This window comes from Neovison vison, chromosome 7 (genome assembly GCF_020171115.1).
Source record: "Neovison vison isolate M4711 chromosome 7, ASM_NN_V1, whole genome shotgun sequence".
NCBI lineage: Eukaryota > Metazoa > Chordata > Mammalia > Carnivora > Mustelidae > Neogale > Neogale vison.
The window spans coordinates 164,909,064-164,928,527 of record NC_058097.1 but is presented as its reverse complement, the minus strand read 5'-3'; the positions used below and the strand labels follow the sequence as shown (position 1 = coordinate 164,928,527).

At 52.1% G+C, this 19,464-nt stretch overlaps 1 protein-coding gene and 1 long non-coding RNA gene across 4 annotated transcripts in view; one reads left to right on the top strand and one right to left on the bottom strand.

The window, feature by feature from the left end:
* The window catches only part of USH1C (USH1 protein network component harmonin), a 45,864-nt gene that overhangs the window by 23,448 nt on the left and 2,952 nt on the right, over positions 1-19,464 (top strand). For 2 of the 3 annotated variants that reach the window (XM_044258913.1, XM_044258912.1), the window contains 4 exons: positions 14,234-14,275; positions 14,780-14,833; positions 15,395-15,494; positions 18,111-18,217. In XM_044258913.1, the coding sequence (XP_044114848.1) occupies positions 14,234-14,275; positions 14,780-14,833; positions 15,395-15,494; positions 18,111-18,217 (303 nt within the window). Of the gene's footprint in view, positions 1-565; positions 616-4,477; positions 4,631-6,166; positions 6,284-6,811; positions 7,295-10,471; positions 10,592-11,593; positions 11,645-14,233; positions 14,276-14,779; positions 14,834-15,394; positions 15,495-18,110; positions 18,218-19,464 lie in introns of all 3 variants that reach the window. The other variant, XM_044258911.1, reaches the window with a different exon arrangement.
* The window catches only part of LOC122912760, a 38,525-nt gene continuing 20,075 nt past the window's right edge, over positions 1,015-19,464 (bottom strand). The window contains exons 2-3 of the long non-coding RNA XR_006385673.1: positions 16,341-16,544; positions 1,015-1,429 (exon numbers count right to left, since the gene is read on the bottom strand). This is a non-coding gene — a long non-coding RNA (uncharacterized LOC122912760). The remainder of the gene's footprint in view (positions 1,430-16,340; positions 16,545-19,464) is intronic.

Genomic DNA, 19,464 nt, shown 5'->3' with positions numbered 1-19,464 from the left:
CCTGGTGATCTGGCTTTTCTGGGGGTGGATGGGCCCACTGCCGCCTGAGCTGCCTTTCCCAGAGGCGGCCCCGGTCTTTGCCTTCTCTCTCAGCATCGACGGTGGAGCACGTGGGCTGCACCATGAGACAAGGCAGTGTTGTTCCGTGTGACAGAAGTTCTAGGCAGAGCCCCAGGCTCGCCTTTGTCTCGAGCCATTCCTTGGCGGGAGGGACGAGCCGTCAGGAGCGGCCCCGTTCTCTTTCAGCAAGGCTCTGTGTTCGCACACTGCAGCTGTGATTTGGGCAAGCTCGTCCCCCAACAAGGACTGTCTCTGGTTTTCTGGCACTGACTTCTGAAGCCAGTGTCCCGGGGAGAAGCAGGTTGGCGGGGCCCTAGGGAATCGGGGTCCGTCTCGGGCCAGCGTGGGGCCTGCTTGGTGACCCAGGTGAGGCCGGGTGAGTCAGTTCGAGGGGCGGTTCTGCTGCTGTTGGGTCTGCCTGAGATCCCGACCCTGGGCTGCTGCCCGGGGATAACCTAGCCAAGCAGAACCACGGCTCATCTCTTTGTTCTCTGTGTTCTCGTAGCCTTTGGGTGGTTTTATCGTTACGATGGCAAATTCCCGACCATCCGCAAGGTAGGAAGCGAGTTTGGGTGCTGTGCCATTTGCCACTGGGTTTGCTGTGGGGTTTGGCCTTTCCAAGCCTTGTTTTTTGTTTTTTGTTTTTCCTGTGAACTCTAACCTGTGTGAGCTTGACCGTTCACTTGGAGGGCTGACCCTGTCCATGCGTCCCCATCAGGCTGACATCAAATGCCAAGGGGTGTCACTAAAGCATTGTGGGAGGGAGGGGGGTAGATGTCGGGGGGTGAGACCCACCCGAGAACCATCTGGCACCGCCTGGGTCAGCATCAGCCCCAGGAGGCACAGGGCAGGGGTAGGACCCCAGCAGGAAGCTTCTAGTTTGTTCCTCTGCCAATGAGAAACAGAGGCCAAGACCAGAAGCCCTAGGCAGACAGTGGCAGATCAGGTTGGGTATACACAGCACAGGTTACCGGGTTATTGGCTGCCAGGCAGGGAGCCGCCGCGTCGTTGAGACGAGCCACACCAATCCTGGAAGCATCCACATGTGCCAGAATAATGCATTTTTCTGGTCCCTGGGCCTTGAATTTTCTCTCTAAATCTTATTAGCGCATCTCCAGGCCCCATAAAACTCTCGTCCTTTTTCTCCCTAAATCACTTTGACATTTGATTATGAAACTGCTGCTCTTAATGTCTGTAGATTGGATATTTGAGATGACTCGGCATTTGGAAGTCAGGCATCAGCATAAATCTGGGTGAACTCATTTAGGCATTTGCACTCGACCGGGTCTTTTCTCAAGGCATGTCGTTTTCCCCGGAAACCAGAGCGGGGACAGCTGGGTGACCTTGATGGTATGTAGCTTCTCCCTGCCTGTAAAATGGGAATACTTAATGTTCAGGAAACTTCTCCCCCCTTCCTCCAACACAATGCTGTTGAAATAATAGATGGCAATATTATTCCTGACAGAAGTTGACATCTTTACCTAGGAACACAAATCATGACCCATATGACATTGAATCAACCCAGGACAGAGTACCACGGGGCATTCCTTTCCATGTTGCTGTGGTCTCAGGAAGGACCCAGTCTCAGAAGACCATCTTTTTCATCCTACAGCCTGACTCTTGGGCTTAGGATATCTCATTGGGTTGGATTTCTAATTCTTCTCTGTGCACTGTCTCTATTAGAACTCACCTAGAGAAGACGGTGCACACGCGCACACACATGTATATGCCCACGGACAGGATTTTACTGGAAAAAATAATTAAAAGGAGATGGATAGGTAAAATCCTTTCCAGGTACAAATAACCAGCCAAATGTAAGAGAATGAGCATTTCCTCCACATACACACACACCTCCCGCAGGAAATCATGTCACTTGGAAATTGCTATTAGTAGAGGAGACCCATTTTCCTCTCTTCATTAATTCAGTATACCTGAACAGCTGGTATTTTTGTTTTCATTTCATTTCTAAAAGCGAGAAAGCTTGCTTCCAGGTAGAAGCCAGAGTACTTCCACCCCTCCCCCCATCTGCCTTCCAGAAGGATTATTTGCCATGAATTTAACTGACAGCTAAAAGGACAACAGTGTCACATCCCTTGCGCTGGCTCTGAAAATCCTTTGTCACTTTCTCAAGAGCCCGTGACACGCCTTGTGTCCTAGCAGCTAGAACACCAAGTCCCCAGGTAATACACGTGGCTATCTACAGCCATGATCGTCAATGCACAAAATTGCCCTGATCTGAGAAGATAAAGATCCCATGTTTTATTCCTAACCTGGCAGTAAGTCCCTCTGGCGTTCAAGGTCCCCAGGCCAATTCTGCATCCGTGCCTGAAGGACCCATGGTTCTAAGGCTTTCACTAGGACTTCTGAGTAAATCATGCAAACCAGCCCTACTTGCGGGAGCCCACTGTCCCGCAGGAGAAGTGGATTCCCATGCCACTGAGTAACCTGCATACTGGGCGCTGGTACGAGGTCAGTAGACAATGCTATGGGACAGTTGAACCTCCTGCATCAGGAAACAGGTGCTGCTTTCTTGTAAATGGGTCAGAAACTGTCACATCTGCCTGCCCCATCCAGGAGCCCTGGCTCTAAAATCTTGGTACTGATAACTTTTTTGGTTGTTGTTGTTGGGGGGGGTGTTTTATTTTTTGTTTTGTTTAATCAACAGAATGGCCATTCCTATCACGGTGGTCCCTGTGGGAAGTCATGCTCTTATTCTAGCAGCTGCCATTAGGCAGAATGTTCTTGGCTCCTCTCGGGGGAATTATTATCCAATCTATGATGTGATGGCAGCATTCATCTATCACTTGAGCCAAGAGTCTATTGAACATGGTAGGCAAGGAACCAGGCAGGACGCTGAAGCAATGAGAATCATTTTCTCAAGCAGTGCATAGAATTATCTGGGGGTGGACCTCTATCCCCAAGATGGAGGACCACCTCCAAAGCATATTACGTGTGCATGGAATTGGGGGTTGTCTTTAGGAGGGGAGGCAGGCTGACTCAGTCAGAGGTCCATAAATATACCCTGAGCTTCTATAGCTGGACAAAGTTTTATGGCCGGTGCTGAGAAACTCAGTTCCTCGTTCCAGGCTTTCGATGCTGGGATGATTCAGGAATTCTGAGAGAAGACCCCAGGAAGGCTTGTTGGACATGGGGGTGAGCTCCGTGAACAGGCAGATTTCTTCCTCCCCACAGAAATACCCCAGAATGCTGACACTCTCTGCTATCCCCTCTCCTGAGTGCAAACTCTGTCCTCTGTGCTGTGTGTGATGGGGCTGGTGCTCCCTCCGGCCGTGCCCCCAGGGGCTGCCAACTCACGCGGGCACAGGAGAAACTGTGTAGGATCTAGAAGACTCTGATGCAGGTTCTCGCACCACCACTGACTAGATGTTTGACACTGGTCAAGGGGCTTCACCTCTCTGGGCCCTGACTCCCTCATCAAGAGTGTGGCGGTAATCCCTACATATGAGATAATCAACATAAATCCATAAATAAATGTTAATTTTCTTCCTTCCTTACCCCTTGGCTTCCTTGCAACCTTATAGGAGAAGCAGCCAGGAAACCAGGTTTTATGAGTCCAATTCCAGCAGGAAAAATAAGGAGTCTGTTTGCTTTACATCTCCTATCCCAAATCCTCTTGAATTGTACAATCAGTATAAAGCAGTTAGGGCATCCTTTTCCCCACCCTCCTTTCCCAGTCCTGTAGTTTCTGGCTAATCCTCAGTTCAGGGGCCTAGTTTAGAGGCCTCTACAGGATTAAATGGTCTGCAGCTTAAGCATCAGAGCAAAATCTGTTGTCCCTGGCTCTCAGTTCCCAGGTCTGAGGCTGGCTGCCACCTCTTAAAGCTTAGGACAGAGGATCTCTGCAAATGAGTCTTGCCAGCTCTCCCAGATTTTCCATAGACTCTCCCAGGATGCATCTCGTGGTTGCCTAACCACAAGACACATTTCTCTCTGGATGATGGAGAAGGCATGTGCTCAGATACTAGGACATAAATACAATGTATTTTATTTATATCATGCTCTCATGTTTCTAAAGCTTCTTTGTAGACGTTATTTTATTGGCTCTGATGGCAAGCCTGTGCGACAGGTATTTCTTCTGTATTGGAGATGAGGTGAATCGGGCCCAGAGAGGTTAAAGAACTTAGCCAGGGTCACACAGCTAGCTAGTGAACGAGCAAGCCAGTTCTTCTGGCTGGCACGGGGCCCGTGTCTCCCACCCCACAGTGGGTCGCAGCAGTTTGCCTGCCCTAAACATGAGGTCCAGTGCCCAGGGCAGAGGGGCACAGCTGGGGGGTGGGCCCAGCACAAGTTGGTTTTGTGGTGTTGTCTGTGAACTGAGCGCCCTGTTTGCCGTGCTGTGCCAGCATCGACACGACCTTGTAACCCTTGTCATGTAAACACTGCCATGTCTGCTCAGAAAGGAAAGGATAAGAAGAAAGCCAAGTATGACAGCCTGCAGGAGTTGAGAAAGAATAAGAAGGAACTAGAGTTTGAGCAAAAACTTTACAAAGAGAAAGAGGAAATGCTGGAAAAGGAAAAACAACTGAAGATCAACCGTCTGGCCCAGGAGGTATGTGTCCTACTCAGAGGCCCGGTGAGCGTCCCAAAGGCCAGTCTCGTTGTTCCCCACTAAGCTCCCAGGGAACCAGCTGGAGTTGTTTTCCCCAAGTGGAGTCCAGGGATGGAAGGGGCCCTGCCCTTCTGCTCAGTCTGGAACGTGGGTTCATCCCACCTGCGCAGGATCATGGAGACGAACCTCTGGCTTAGGTATATGTTTAGAACAGAGACTGGACTCCTTGCTCAAGCATGGGTCTGAGGCTAGCCTCTCTGCCCAGATGTCACACAAATGGCTAGAGACTTGAGTCTGTCTCCTCCATCCCAGCCCCACCAGAGTATGACCCCAAGGCTAGGCCTGTCCAGCCTGGGTGCGGCTACGAGATCTCTCCCCCTACGGTAGGGTATGACCCCAAGGCTAACCTCTCTGCCTAGACTATAGAACTAAAGTTAGCCTTCCATCCACCTATCATCAGGTCCAAGTCAGTTGGGAACCCCTACCCAGATTATGAGTCCAAGACCAGATTTCCCCAGCTTGACTTGGCTCTGACAGTACGGTTCTGAAGCTAAACCCCCTTTGTGCAGATGTGGTGGCTAAGGCTATTCTCCAATGAGTGTGAGGCTGCTTCCATCAACATAGGATATATCCAGGGGCTCCTGGGTGGCTTAGTCGATTAAGTGTCTGCCTTTGGCTCAGGTCATGATCCTGGAGCCATGGGATCAAACCCAGAGTTGGGCTCCTGCTCAGTGGGGAGTCTGCTTCTCCCTCTGCCCCTCCCCTCCATTTGTGCGTATTCATTCATGCTCTCTCACTCTTTCTTTCAAATAAATAAAATTTAAAAAAAAAATAGGCTGTATCTGAGGGCAGACCTTTTCAGCCTGGAAATGTATCTAAGGCTGTCCCCTTTAAGACATGACAAAAGCAATCATCCAGCATGAATAATTCCTACATCCTAGGTGAGTTGGGTGACCCTAACTCCCTAGCTATTGGAGATGTTATTCGTTCTGCTTCTCTTTAATACTCCCATGAATCAGAACGCCACGCTGATTAGATTACAAACCAGAGTAATCCTGGAAAATGTGAAGTGCATTAGGTCTGGCATTAGGAATGAATAAGCTACAAAATTAAAAATAAAATCGAACTTGTACTTATGAGGACAAGGCAGCCTGGAGGGGTGGAAAAAGAGCAAAGTAATTTTTGGAATGTGCTTGGAACTTTAAAAAGGGCCATTCTTGGAGAATCAGATGAACCTTAGAGTTCGTGGGGACCCTGGGAGCCTAATCCCAGCTAGTTCCCCACAGTGCATGAGGCCCTCCTCTGAATTAGCCTACAAGTGCCATTCAGCCACCTGATTCCTCAGCACCCTCTCCCTCGTCATTTCTGCTTCTTCTGGGGCCAGCCGAGACAAGCTGGGGTCTTTGTCTGGAGGAGTGGACACACCCAACAGTATTTTCTAAGGAAGTGCTTTCTGCTACTGACTTGAGCGTGCCACACACGTGTGACTCAGTGTGCCCTTTGTCCTCTCCTTTTCGCACTGTCCTTGGGTCCTAGGTGTCTGAGACCGAGCGGGAAGACCTTGAGGAATCGGAAAAGATTCAGTATTGGGTGGAAAGGCTCTGTCAGACGCGCCTTGAGCAGATTTCCTCTGCTGATAATGAGATTTCGGAGGTAACAGAGCCCTTCTTTCCACAGACGCCCTCCTGCTGCCTTCAGAATGACCCACTCTGGGGACAGCAGGAGGCAGGATAGCCACCGGCAAACCTCAGTGTCAGGGCCACCCTTACCAGCCCACTCTGCCTTGGTCTCTTGAGGAGGGGGACAGATCTGTATTTCTCGGCTCCTCTCCAGAGTGACCACTAAGTCCTAGCTCATCTGAGATGGTCTCCGTTAGAAGTGTTGTCCTGTAGTCTTTGCTAAGAGTGCCCCTCATTATCAAGTCTGTTCCAGTTTAGATGATAACCGTATGATGACCTCACTTATCACCCACACGTGGCATAACTTGTCCCGCATTTGGACACTCCCTCCTAGCCTTGACGTGGGCTCACCTGAGCATCTAGGTGACAGAGAAGTGATACCCCCATGATTCTGGCTTGTGGGCGGTGGGTCTCCAACAGAAAACAGAAAAGCATTATACTCAATGCCTTGCGAAGTGGAGCCTTAGTCAGACAATTATAGAATTTCCTTGCAACCCCCCAGATGACCACGGGGCCACCACCTCCCCCGCCTTCTGTGTCTCCCCTGGTCCCACCCCTGAGACGTTTCGCAGGCGGGCTGCACCTCCACACCACTGACCTGGATGACATCCCTTTGGACATGTTCTACTATCCCCCCAAGACTCCCTCCGCCTTACCTGTGATGCCCCACCCTCCACCCTCCACCCCATCCCCCAAGGTCCCTGCACCCCCAGTCCTTCCATCATCAGGCCACGTGTGTACCTCATCTTCACCCTGGGTGCAACGCACTCCACCCCCCATTCCCATCCCTCCCCCACCATCTGTTCCCACCCAAGACCTGACTCCTACCCGCCCGCTACCCTCGGCACTGGAAGAGGCACTGGGCAACCACCCCTTCCGTGCGGGGGACACAGGAAATCCCACAGAGGACTGGGAGGCAAAGAACCACAGTGGGAAGCCCATTAGCTCCCCTGTTCCTGAACGGAGCTTCCCACCCACCCCAAAGGTACCGTCCCTGTTTTGCATGCTGCGCTGGAAAGCAGAAAGAGTGGGTAGGGCTGCTGTGTTTCCCCCATCCTCCACTGCTCTCGCGAGTGGAGACTGGAAGAAACATCACTCCAGCCCATTTTCCAGGAATGAGCTCCCAATCTGCACGTTGTGGTCTCCCTGCATGTTCGTGGTTTCTACTGATTTTGAAGTACTATCCTGCATGGTGAATTGCCTGGGATTCTTGGGATGAGCCACTGCGTATCCATGTCTGTTGGTTTCTCTTTGTTCCTCTTGGCTAGTATGGGCTGGTAACATTCTGTATGGTACTTGCAAGCCTGTGTTACTGAATAGCCAGAGCTCTGTGTCACAGCCAGTCACTTCTGGATATAAGCTCAGACAACCGGGAATATGGGAAAAGGATCCCCAGTTTGACAGGGGAAAAAGAGGGGAGGCAAAGCGGTGAAGCAGTATTAAGCTGTGAAAATGAAGTGATGGCTCTGTCTGGTGCAGGGTTTGGACATTACAGTTCATTTTCTATGGAGTTAGCCAATTCCGCTGGCTTGGAGTATAATACTCAGAAGTTTCTGGCCAACTTCCAGCTATAGAAAAAATGAAGACAAAGAGTTCCTAGAAATCTCCAAATTTACTATAAAAAGACTAGGGTTGTTTTGTTTTGTTTTTTCCTCCCCCTCGGATGTCAGGAGGCTGAACAGTGATCTTTCTCAAAAAGACATATTTCTTAAAATTGTTCTTAATCCAAAGACAATTTTGGAAGAGGCAATCCCCAAGGAAGATATGGAGCTTTGATCCTATGAGGGGACAAATAAAATATTCCTCTGTTGCAGTAGCCGTGGGAGGCCAGGCTTGAGTCAGAGTTAAAGCAGCTCATATCAGCTAAGGGTAGGAGGTTTGAGAGAGGGCAGTCAGTAGAACTTGATCAGTTGTTTTTATTAATCTCCTCTGCATGGATTTGAGGCCCAGTATGAAGAATAGAATAATAAGCATTTCAGAGCATTAGGGAGAGCTTGGGGGAAGGTGGGAATAAAGAAATTGCCAGGTGCCCACTAGGCTGAAGCTTCTGTCAGGGACTCTCAAAGGGACTCCTTCTTGACCTCTTATGGGTCCTGAGCCTTGCAGCTCTGATAGAGACATATCTGTAGGTTCCAGGGATGTCTTGTCTCAGAACCCAGCCAGGAGCGGGTTTACAGGGGGCTGAGTTAGCCTGACACAGAGGTCATATCCTTTGTGTGGGTCCCCCCGTCAGGAAGGGCAGCAGATTTTCCTTGACAAATGTGATTCCAGAGCACTGATTGGGCACCAGCCTGTGTCTCTGTGTGACGGGGGGAGAGAGGGGCAGTGCTGCAGGGGACAGCGAGTAAATTGGCACACCCGTGCTTTCCAGGACTTTGCCGTCTGCAGGATAAAAGGCTGAGCAGATAGGACTCAGCTATGAAATGGCACAGGGCTGGTGCTAGAGGGAGGATTCATTCTAATGGGAGCTGGAAGGAACCTCTGCAGAGTAAGGGGCTGATGAGCTGAGCTTTGAAGGATGACAGTACATGGAGGTTGGGAGGAAGGGCATGGAAGGTACAGGAAATATACAGATGGTGGGAAAGAACCGCCTGGGTTTGAACCCTGGCTCTACCACTGGCTGGAGGACTTTGGGCAGGCATTACTTCTCTTGTCTGAGCCTGGGGGTTCTCATCTGTAAAATGGGAATGCTACTGGCACCTGCCTGTTATGAGGATCAAATGAGCGAATCCATGAACTCATTCAAAGTTAGTACTTAGAATGGTGGGTATGTAGTGGGGGCTCAGTAGACGTTAACCATGATCAGTGACATGGTGACATAGTGACAGAATACAAGAAAATTCGGGTGAAGCTGCGAGCATGAGATTAGAGGTAAACTCTATAGGCTTTTTAAATTTTTTTTTTTTTTTGATGGAGAAAGAACACACAAGTGGGGGGAAGGGGCAGAGGTAGAGGGAGAAACAGGCTTCCCTCTGAACAGGGAGCCCAACTTCGGGCTCCATCCCAGGACCTGAAGATCATGACCTGAGCCGAAGGCAGATGCTTAACTGACTGAGCCACCCAGGCACCCCGACTCTGTAGACTTTTGAGTCAGAGTCAAGATTCAAAAGAGTCCAGTTTTCTCGGACTCCTCCAGGAATCACCAAGTTCCCACTGTTCGTTCCCGATCAGAGAACCGGGAAGGTTGAAAGTTCCTCCCACAGAAGGAGCCTCTGAAGAACTGGACCTAAATGTCTTAAGTGACATCAAGGTCAGGGCTGTTCCTGACCTGAAGGCCAGGGGGCTGCTATTTGGTTAGCTTCAGCCTCCCGTGTCAGCACTTTGGCCCATATACCCCGACCCTGCCGCAGCTTCTTCTTGTGGCATCCCCCCGAGAGGTGTCACTGACAGCACACAGTGAAGGCAACCCCACGACTGCATCTGAACACCATCCCGGCCAGCAGCAGACCTTGGGTGCTGGGAACAGTCCTGTCAGCTTGGCACGTATGCCTGCCACACCAGACCTGCCGGAAGAAGATTTTCAGGACCATATCTACCCCCAGGTACCATCCTGTGTGCCCAGCATACTACTAAGTCCTTTATTCATTCAGCATGTTCAATGAGCATCTACTAGATGCAGCCACTATGCCTGGCACTGGAGAACTACTGTAAAATGGGCAACACAGCCCCAGCCCAAACCACCTGGTGGGGACAAGAGATAAGCAAGCAGGAGACTACCGTGATATCTGGGGGGACATAGGGGAACACAGGTGCTGTGATGAGTCAGAGCGGAGAGAAGAAGCTCAAAGAGAGGTGCTTTGTGTGCAGTGGGGGAATGGAACTGTGGCCAGAATAGCCTTTAGGGAGAGAGGAGGTAGATGGCACCCACGGCCACTGAGAGAGAGCCTAAGTGTATCCTCTGCGTGACAGGGGCTGCTGGCACTCCTAAAATCAAGCCCCTGATTTCTCAGAGCCACCCAGTAGTTTCTGTGGCCTCAAAACACACTTTGGCCAATGGACTTGTCTCTCTGCTAAAGATCACACCAACCTCCAACAGGGTGAATGACCCAGGGGGCTCAGCCAATGCATGGTGTGTATTTGCATGTGTGTCATAGTGCCACGGTTGGCCTGGGCCACCCCCGCCATGCCCTCATAGGGGTTTCTCTTACACTAACCCTTGTAGACATTTTGCCCAAGCCCACAGCCTCCACGAGGCCCTGGCGTGTCCACTATCTCCAAGCCCGTCATGGTCCACCAGGAGCCCAACTTCATCTACAGGCCAGCTGTGAAATCCGAGGTCCTGGTAAGCCCCTTGGGACCCCTCCAGGGCATCTCCAGAGGAGCAGATAAGGGCTGTCTCCTCTGGCTTCCACTGCCTCTGGATGGAGAATGAGGTGGGGTACAAGCTCACATTACGAGCCAGCTTCTGACTTCTTCTTGACCAAGAGATGAACCCATGCGGGTACCAATCAGGCTGGAGCTCCCTCTAGAAGTAAGAATGGTAACAGCTCAGGCTTACCGTTTGCCCAGCGTGTGTCAGGATACTGAGGCTTAGAGGGGGTATATCGGTTGCCCAGGGCAGAGCCAGATCAGACTCCAGAGCTCAAGCTCTTACCTCCACTGCCATCTTGTTAAACCTCCAGTGAGTCCACTGGCCCTGGCCTCGGCCTCTAAGTCCTGGCGAGGCATGACGGGGAATGCCTCAGATGGGGGACCGTCCAAAGAGGAGCCACTCACGCTCTCCATCTCGCCTCTGGCTCCATCTCAACTCTCCTCTGGACTGGGGAGTGTGAGGTGTGGTCCTGGGGGAGCAGTAACGTCTGCCCACCCCCAGTCGCCTACGGCTGAGCGACTCACGCGGAACCCCATGTCCCTGGAGAGGGGTGCCAGTCTCAGACTGGCCTTGCACCCCCGGTGGGAAGAGAGTCATGCCAGAATTTTTCTTCCCCTTTCAAGGAAACCCTATCCAAATGTCAGGGCAGGACAGCTCAGACACTTATTTTGAGCTTTTGCTGTCCCGTCAGCTCCCCAAAGAGCAAAGTTCACGCCCCTGTGATAAGCCCTGCCGAGGCCTGCGTGCCCGTCCTCCGCCTGGTGACAAAGGGCGTGTCTGCTGACTAGAACCAAGGAGCTGCTGTACCTGGGGGTGTCGGGCCGGCCCCCGACATGAATCAGGCCACCTCTACTTGGAGCGGGAAGTTGGCAGGGCAGCCCCAGGCTGGCAGGCCCGGGGTCTGGCACCAGAGGGCAGACGAGGCCTATCGGTAACATCCAGAGTGGAACTTTTTTTTTTTCCTTCTGGCAGCCACAGGAGATGTTGAAGAGGATGGTGGTTTACCAGACAGCGTTCAGACAAGTAAAGCGATCCCCGCTGTGTGTCTGTAGGCCTCCCCGCCACCCCTGTTCCTCCCGCTCCAACTTCTCTCTCTCTGGGAGTGCCAGCTGGCTCTGAGGTGATCCGCCAGAACCTCAGGCCCAAGTCATGTCCCTGTTCCCTGCAGCCAGGAGTGGGGAAGGGTCTCGTATCAGGAGGGGACCCCGGCTTTATTAGACCCTGTTCCCCGGCTGAGAAAGCAGCAGGAACCCTGGGGGCTCTGCTCTTTGGCTACTGTTTGTCCAAAGAGGAGCAGGACAGAGGGTCGCAGAGGCCATGCTGGGCCCTCGCTCCAGCCCTGGGAGAGAAGGTGTCTCCCTGCCCCTTCCCTGGTCTTGTCCCCTCAAGATGGCTCTGCCTGGCACTAAACCGGTCAGGGAGGAAGTGGCAGTCCAGGTTCTCTACCTGTCCGGGGTGCTTCTGGGTTCAACAAGGCTGTGGATGTCCTTCCTGGTCTGTGCGTGGTATCAGGCAAGCAGCCACTCACTTTCCCACCTCCTGGGGGCTTGTGTTCACAGTGCCAGCCATCTGATTGGCTGTCTCGCCACCACTTGTGGAAGAGATCCCCAGATAGAGAAAGATCTTGCAGCCAACCTCCCCTCTAACCCACCACCAGACTACAGAGGTCAGCCTCACATGGGAGTTTGCAAAGGAGGCTGCTCCCAACCCAGGACTGGGGAGTGACAGGCGACAGCTAACCCTGGGCCAAGTGCCGTGTCTGAATACTTAAGGCATAGAAACTTAATCTTTACAGCAACCCTAGGAGGTAAGTAGATGAGAAACTGAAGCAGAGAGGTTAGGAAACGTGCCCATGAAGTCACAGCTGTTGCCAGACCCTAGATTTGCATCCAAGAGGTCGGGCTCCTACCCACTCCACCATCCGCACTGGCAAAACGCTGTGATTGCGAGGTAGACATTTCAGGCCTCGTTTAGGGCACAGACAGTCCTCCAAGGGGGAGAGGCTGAAAGGGAGGAGCCCAAAGACCCAGACTGGAAGTCAAACTCTTGCTCCACTACCCACTGGCTGGCTGACCTTGGGGGGATGAATGTCACCTTTCTGGGCCTCAGTTTCTCCATCTGTTGGGTGTAGGGTTGGGCTCCCTCTTCAAGGGCTGACCAGCTGTAGTGGCTTATATGTGTATGATTTAAATTCGCACAAGACACAAACCCTTGCAGTCATGCCCATTCTAAGAGCAGATTTTCACAGGAAGGGAGAAGGGGAAACGCACAGCCAGCACTGTCCAGTTTTCTAGAAATATCCAGAAGTCATCAGGGCCCTCCGTGAAAGAGCACTGACTTCATATCCTGCTTCCTGACCTCTCCGGCACATGGATTTGCTGCCTCCCTTCCTCTGTCTGCTGCTCTGATGCCCAGAGACTCACCTGGGAGTGGCCTCTGAGTGGTGTCAACCTCCAAACTCCCAGGCCTTGTGGGGCTGAGTCTGGGTGACAAAGCCTAGATGAAGAGGGAGGGCAGATTGATGCCGAGGAAGCCACCTGCCGATGTTTGGCCTTCATCTTGTGCCCAGAGCTTTGTTGCTGCCTGCTGGGCAAAGAGAGACAGTGGCCTCCTCTTGATGTTGACCGCGGGCCTCATGTGTGTGACCCAGGGAACTGTGGTGGGGATGGCACCATTTGGTCCAGCAGGGACCTCCCTGGGCCTCTTCCACAGGGCCCCTCCTCTGCTCCTGCCTGCCCGTGGGGACTAACAGAGGCTTTGCCACCTAGGACTTGGCATGCCTGGCCCCGGAGTCTGAGGACTCCCGGCTCCTGCTCTCTGGGGGGGATTCCTAAGGAAGGGAGTGTGTGCTGACTCTGCCCCCATCTTCCTTCTTACCAACTTGTTTCTACATCTTGGGGACATTGTTTCCACAGCACTCACTAAGCCAGGTTCTCTGAGACAAGTCTTCTCCTTCATCCTCTCCTGGCTGACGTTCTGGGAGGCCTCTTACATCCTAAATAAACATCACATTAAGAACAGTGCTAGGCACCAGGAGAGCACAGACACCCCTCTTCCTCTTGGAGCCTGACATCCCCTTGCATGGCCCACCACCCTGCACCAGTGTCCTCTTGTGTCTGGAGTCCCCAGGGAGTCCTGCCTCTTCACCAGTGTTGTCCTTCTTTGGGGTCAGAGCACTGGGTGAAGAATGGGCCTTCACCCCAGAGCCTGAACCTGGCCTTGAAGGAGCATTTGGAGGAAATCAGGGAGGGCCTAAAGGACCTGAGGCTGTGGGCTGCCTTCAGCAAGGCTGACGGGGGCTGCTCAGACCACCTGGACATCAGCAGGAGCGCCTGCCAGTCACACTCGGCCACCCCGTTGCAGCAATGCCGGGTCCAGGGCTGGACTCCTCCAAATGCTTGCGTAGCTTCTGGCTTTCGCCGGGCAGGGGTGCTCTGCCTACTGGGAATTCCAGCTTCCTCCCTGCATCTTCATCTGTGCCCCATCTGGCCCCCCACTCTCTCCCCTACATCTGACCCATTTGCATCTTCTTTCTCTGCCCTAAGCTGGTTTCCTGCAATGACCCTCAGGAAAATCTCCTCTGTGGCCCTAACACCCACTCTTTGCTTCCAGGATTTCCGGAAATATGAGGAAGGCTTTGACCCCTACTCCATGGTAAGCGAGAATGCTCCTCCCCCTGGGGAGTCATCCCAGGAATGTGGGTGGGGGTTACAATGTGCTCCCTCGGGCCCTGGGGGTCCCAGGAATGAGGTGGGGCACATGAGGAGCCCCCAAGGAGCCCCACCTGCTCTTTTCTGTGAAGGTTCCTTGCAGATAGCATTCTAGAATGACCCATAGGACTGGTGTATGTGTTGGGGGCAGTTGTAAGAACTGTTACACTTGCTGAGCAAGGACTGTGTATCAGGGGCTGTGCGGTTTGCTAGGTTTTTATAGGGCATGGCCTCGCCCAGCCCTCCCAATATTCTCAGGAAGAATGGATCTGGGATTTCTGGGGTTACCACTTTTGTGTGTCTGTGCAGCCCCCATGAGGTCTGGGACCCCCAGGCAAAGACCAGTGGGTGTGGGGCTAGGAAGGGTCCCCTTGGCCATACACTCTGTGGGACCCCCACCTTCATCCTCCAGGCAGACTCAAGGCTCCCCACTGTCTGTTCCCTCTAGTTCACTCCAGAGCAGATCCTAGGGAAGGATGTCCGACTCCTGCGCATTAAGAAGGTACGTGGTTGGGGCAGGGCCCTGGTTGGGGAGCCCTGGGTGGCTCAGTGCATTAAAACCTCTGCCTTCGGCTCAGGTCATGATCTCAGAGTCCTGGGATTGAGCCCTGCATTGGGCTCTCTGCACAGCAGGGAGCCTGCTTCCCCCTCTCTCATTGCCTGCCTCTCTGCCTACTTGTGATCTCTCTGTCAAATAAATAAAATCTTTAAAAAAAAAAAGAAGGTATGTGGGGACCTGGAGGTCAGGTGGGCCACTACCCTTCTCTGCCCCAGGCCCCTCCCATCTTGGTGTCCTGCTTCTCCTACTCTGGAGGTGACTCTTGAGTGACTCCTCAGATCCCCTCACTTTTCCTTTCTGCCTCAAGGATGTCCCCTCCTGTGGTGGGGTCACACACCCAGGCCCCACTCAGGGTCCGTGACCCTTTTCCTCCCTGATGGCACTGTCATTGGCCCCATGGCTTCTGTGGCCTTCTTTATAGCCCTGTCAAGAAGCTCCTGAGTACCCAGCTGTCCACAGGCTGCTGTCTGCTTGGCTCTCGAGGGCCTGTTTTTCTCCATCCAGGAGGGATCCTTAGATCTGGCCCTCGAAGGCGGTGTGGACTCCCCAATCGGGAAGGTGGTCGTCTCGGCTGTGTATGAGGGGGGAGCTGCTGAGCGACATGGTGAGTGGGGACCAGCCACAGTCCAGTGGTTGTACAGGGACCCAGGAAAGCACACAGCTGCCCATTTGAAGTGGGCTGGCTGTTGCTCAAGAATTTCCCCATCTGGATCCACTCGTCCATCTACTGAATCCCACATGTTACCCATGGGCATAAGATGGTGCCAGGACTATGGGCATACAGACCCCACCCAGCCCTTCAGGGCTCCCCATCCAGTGATGAAAACATGCTCAAAATTGCCAGATTCCAGCCATAACAGTGCAGGGTGCTAAGAGCTGACAGGGGACTAGAGGAATGGAGGAAAGTTGTGGGACCCTGAGGGACCCCTGACCCACTAAGGGAAAGGGGACCAATGGGAAGGCTCCCTACAAGCACCATACCTGAGCTGAGCCTTAAAAGTAAGTCAATATTAGCCTCATGATGGTGGGAAAGAACTTTACAGGAAGAGGGGGCAGCACAAGTAAAGACGAGAGAGAAAGCATCCAAACCTTCCCCGTCCTCATAATAAGAAGGGTCGACATCTGTCAAGACCTCTCCAAGGGTCGGATGTGATTCTAAGTTCCTGCACCTACTCCGTGCCTAAAGCGTTCACATGTATTATTAATTCATTTAATCCTCACGACAGCACCAAAAGGTGCTATTAATAATAGATACTATTATTACTAGATACTATTATTACTAGATACCATAATAATAGATACTATTAATACTCTCATCTTAGCTTAGGAAACCGAGGCACAGAAAGGTAAAATGCTTGTTCAAGGACCCACAGCTGGAAAGTGGTGGAGGCCAGACTGGAACCCAAGCCATTTGGTCATTTCACTTTACTCTTGTCTAAAACCCACTCACCTGTCTGAGGGTGTCTGCGACTCTCCTTTAGTGATTTCTTCTTCCAAAACCAGGAGTCTACTCGTGGGTCTTTTGTGAAGGAATCGGTGGCCTCGAAGAAGCCTTGGACCCCTCACCTTTCCAGGCCCGAGCAGGAATCCCGCAGTCAGATCCCTTCTGGGCAGTTCTAGGCTCCAGTTGGTGGGACGGAGGGTGTGTAAACACCTGCAGCAGGAGGGGTGATGGGAAATTCACCTGGTTCAGTGGGTTACAAAGGCGAGTCCAGCTTGGCCACCTATGGCCTTGGTAAGCTCAAGCCTGGCTCTCATAGTCACACTCGGAGCTGTCATTTCAGCTGTGGAGGGGGCCCCGCTTCGAGGCAGGTGCCATGGCCCAGGGCTGCCCTTCCGGCCCACACCATCCTCCTCTTCTGTCCTCACTTCTGGGCCAGTTGAGGGAAAGATACAAGTTTGCTGTGGCTGGCAAGGGAAGAGGACCAGAATAAATGGGTGACCTTTCCGGAGTCCTCTCCTCCGCATCCCAACCACTTGCTCCTGAGACTCCATCTGGAATTTGTACAAAAAGGAAAAGTGACCTCTCCCCAGGCCCACTGCCAGAGGAGACTGCTGTCTACAATCTGGTCCCACACTACTTTGGGCATACCAGTAGCTGTTGACATTTTCTCCAGGACCACATGTGTTTTAAGCCATGGCCACATTATCTTCAGTATCAATCATTATATTCCTATCGCCTTCATGCCTGCAAGAATTCTGGGTGATTATTTCACCATAATCTAGAGAATTTGCTGTGGATACCAGAATTAAGGAAAAGTCCTTAAAAACATTTTTTAAAGGTTCTTAAGTTGAAGATGTATGAGAAACTGTGCACAATCTATCATTTCTTGGAGAGCCACAATACATATTAGCATATTCAAGGCTCTGACAAGTTCTGCAGTGAGTAACTGTGCTCAGCTTATAACTCAGCTCTTCCCAAATTTATCGGACTACAGGTCATCTTATCCAGGAGGACCTTTAACATCATTTATTTATTTGAGAAATATATTGAGTTCCCACTTTCGTGCTAGGTATTACGGCAATTGCTGTGGATATAGTGGTCAACCAAAGAGACGTTCCCTGCTCTCGTGGAGCTGACAGTCTGGTGGGAGGGACCGTTAGTCGGCAAATAGATTTATGAGTACAAACTGTGAGAATGGTCTGCAGGAAGAGACTGGGGCTCTTTGAGAGAACAGAAGAGACCTGCTCGAGATTGCGTGCATGTCAGAGCAGTCTTCTCTGAGGAGGAGACATTTCACCTCAGCCCTAGAAGAAGAGAAAAAAGATGGGGCAAGTGTCCCAGGTGAAACAGCTTATGAAGACTCCAGGGTAGGAGAGAGCTTGGCCTGGTCAGGGGCCTGAGGCAGACCAGCAGGCCTGGAGCGCAGACAGGGACAGCTCACAGAATTAGCTCATGTTTCTGATAACCTCACTGGTAACAGAGGTCTGCCTTCCTCTGGAATAGCAGAGGCCTGTCAAGGCTAGGGTGGCAGTGGTTCATCAGTTCCTCTGAGCTCAGGCGAGGGAGTGTGGGCAGGGTGGGTAGTAAGTGCTCTGAGTGACCTGGTGGATTGTTTCCCCTTGTGCCTTCTGAGCCCATCAGAAGCCGGGAATCAGGCTCCTTCTGCAGCCCTCCAGGGACCTCCTGCCCACCCACCTCCCACCGCCTTTGCCAAGTCCGGGGCCAGGCACATGTCACATATAGCCCAGGTGACCAGTCAGCTTCATCTTCTTGCAGGTGGCATTGTGAAAGGGGATGAGGTCATGGCGATCAATGGCAAGATCGTGACGGACTACACCTTGGCTGAGGCTGAGGCCACCCTGCAGAAGGCCTGGAGTCAGGGGGTAAGAGCAAACCGCTCCCTGCCTCCCTCCCCTGCCTGTCTGCCTTAAACCCTGGCCTCTGCAGCCAGAGCTTACAGTCGGGGTGCCCATCCCGGGGCGGGTCTCCAGGGACCAGGAAATTCTTGGGTGACATCTACATAACCCATCCAGCCAGTGGTTTCAATATGACACAATGGGATTCAGAAAAATAAATGTCAGTTCCTGACCTTGAGTTCAAAGAGCAAGTGGCACAAATACAGACTCCAGAAGACCAGGTATGACAACCCATGCAAGAAAAAACTTAAGTTCTTCTCTAAGAGCACACTGATCAGGAATCAAAAATGCTTGGGGCTACTGGAAAGTATGAATAGAAGTAGAGTGCCCAAAATGGAGGAGGGTCTGGTGGTGGTCTGATCTGTGCTCATTAGCCACTTGGGTCAAGGCCAACACATAAGATCTCCCAGACTGTGCACTGCACAATCCGAGGGGATGCCCTCCTACAGATTACAGTGTGGATGGTGCCCTCTAATGTTGTGCAGTGCACAACCTGTGCAACTGTATGCAGGCAGCCGAGCCTGAGGTATTAAGTTCAGAGCCGAGGAAGCTGACCAGATGGGCCTGGGACCCACATGAAGGGATGTGGAGAAGAGAAGACTCACGGGTAACATGATGACTGTCTTTGATTATCTGAAGGGCTTCATCAGGGTAGAGGGAGCAGAAGTATTCTCTATGTTTCTTGAGGGATGGAGGGAGTCCTGGGGAGAGTTTTCAGTGCAATGTTAGGAGCTATTGCATGGTAGAGGGGCCTGGTAATACTTCGCATAATTTTTATGGGATACACCCAAACCAAGGGTGAAAATGATGGATAAGCCAAGAATGGCAATGATGCCATTGAGGGGATTCAAGTGTTAGGGTCAGAAAGCTAAGCCTAAAGTTCCCTGATTGGATATGCATCAGAGTGACCTAGGGAGTTTGTTAAAAATACTGTTTCCCAGAACATACCCCAAATCTACAGGGCCAAGTCTATGAGTCTAGAGTTTTAAGAAGTCCCCCAGGTGATTCTGAGGTTGCAGCCTGGTCCTGGTCCACAGATCAACAATTGGGAGCTTAGTGTCCTTTGAGGGTCTGTAAATCTTAGCCTATATGATTGTGAAGCCCCGGAGACTGGAAGCTTCTCCAGACCATGGGGCTGCACAGTGAGGCCCATCCCCACCAGAAGGACCTCCAGCCCCACCGGGGCCCACCTTCCTGTAGGAAGAAGGACCAGC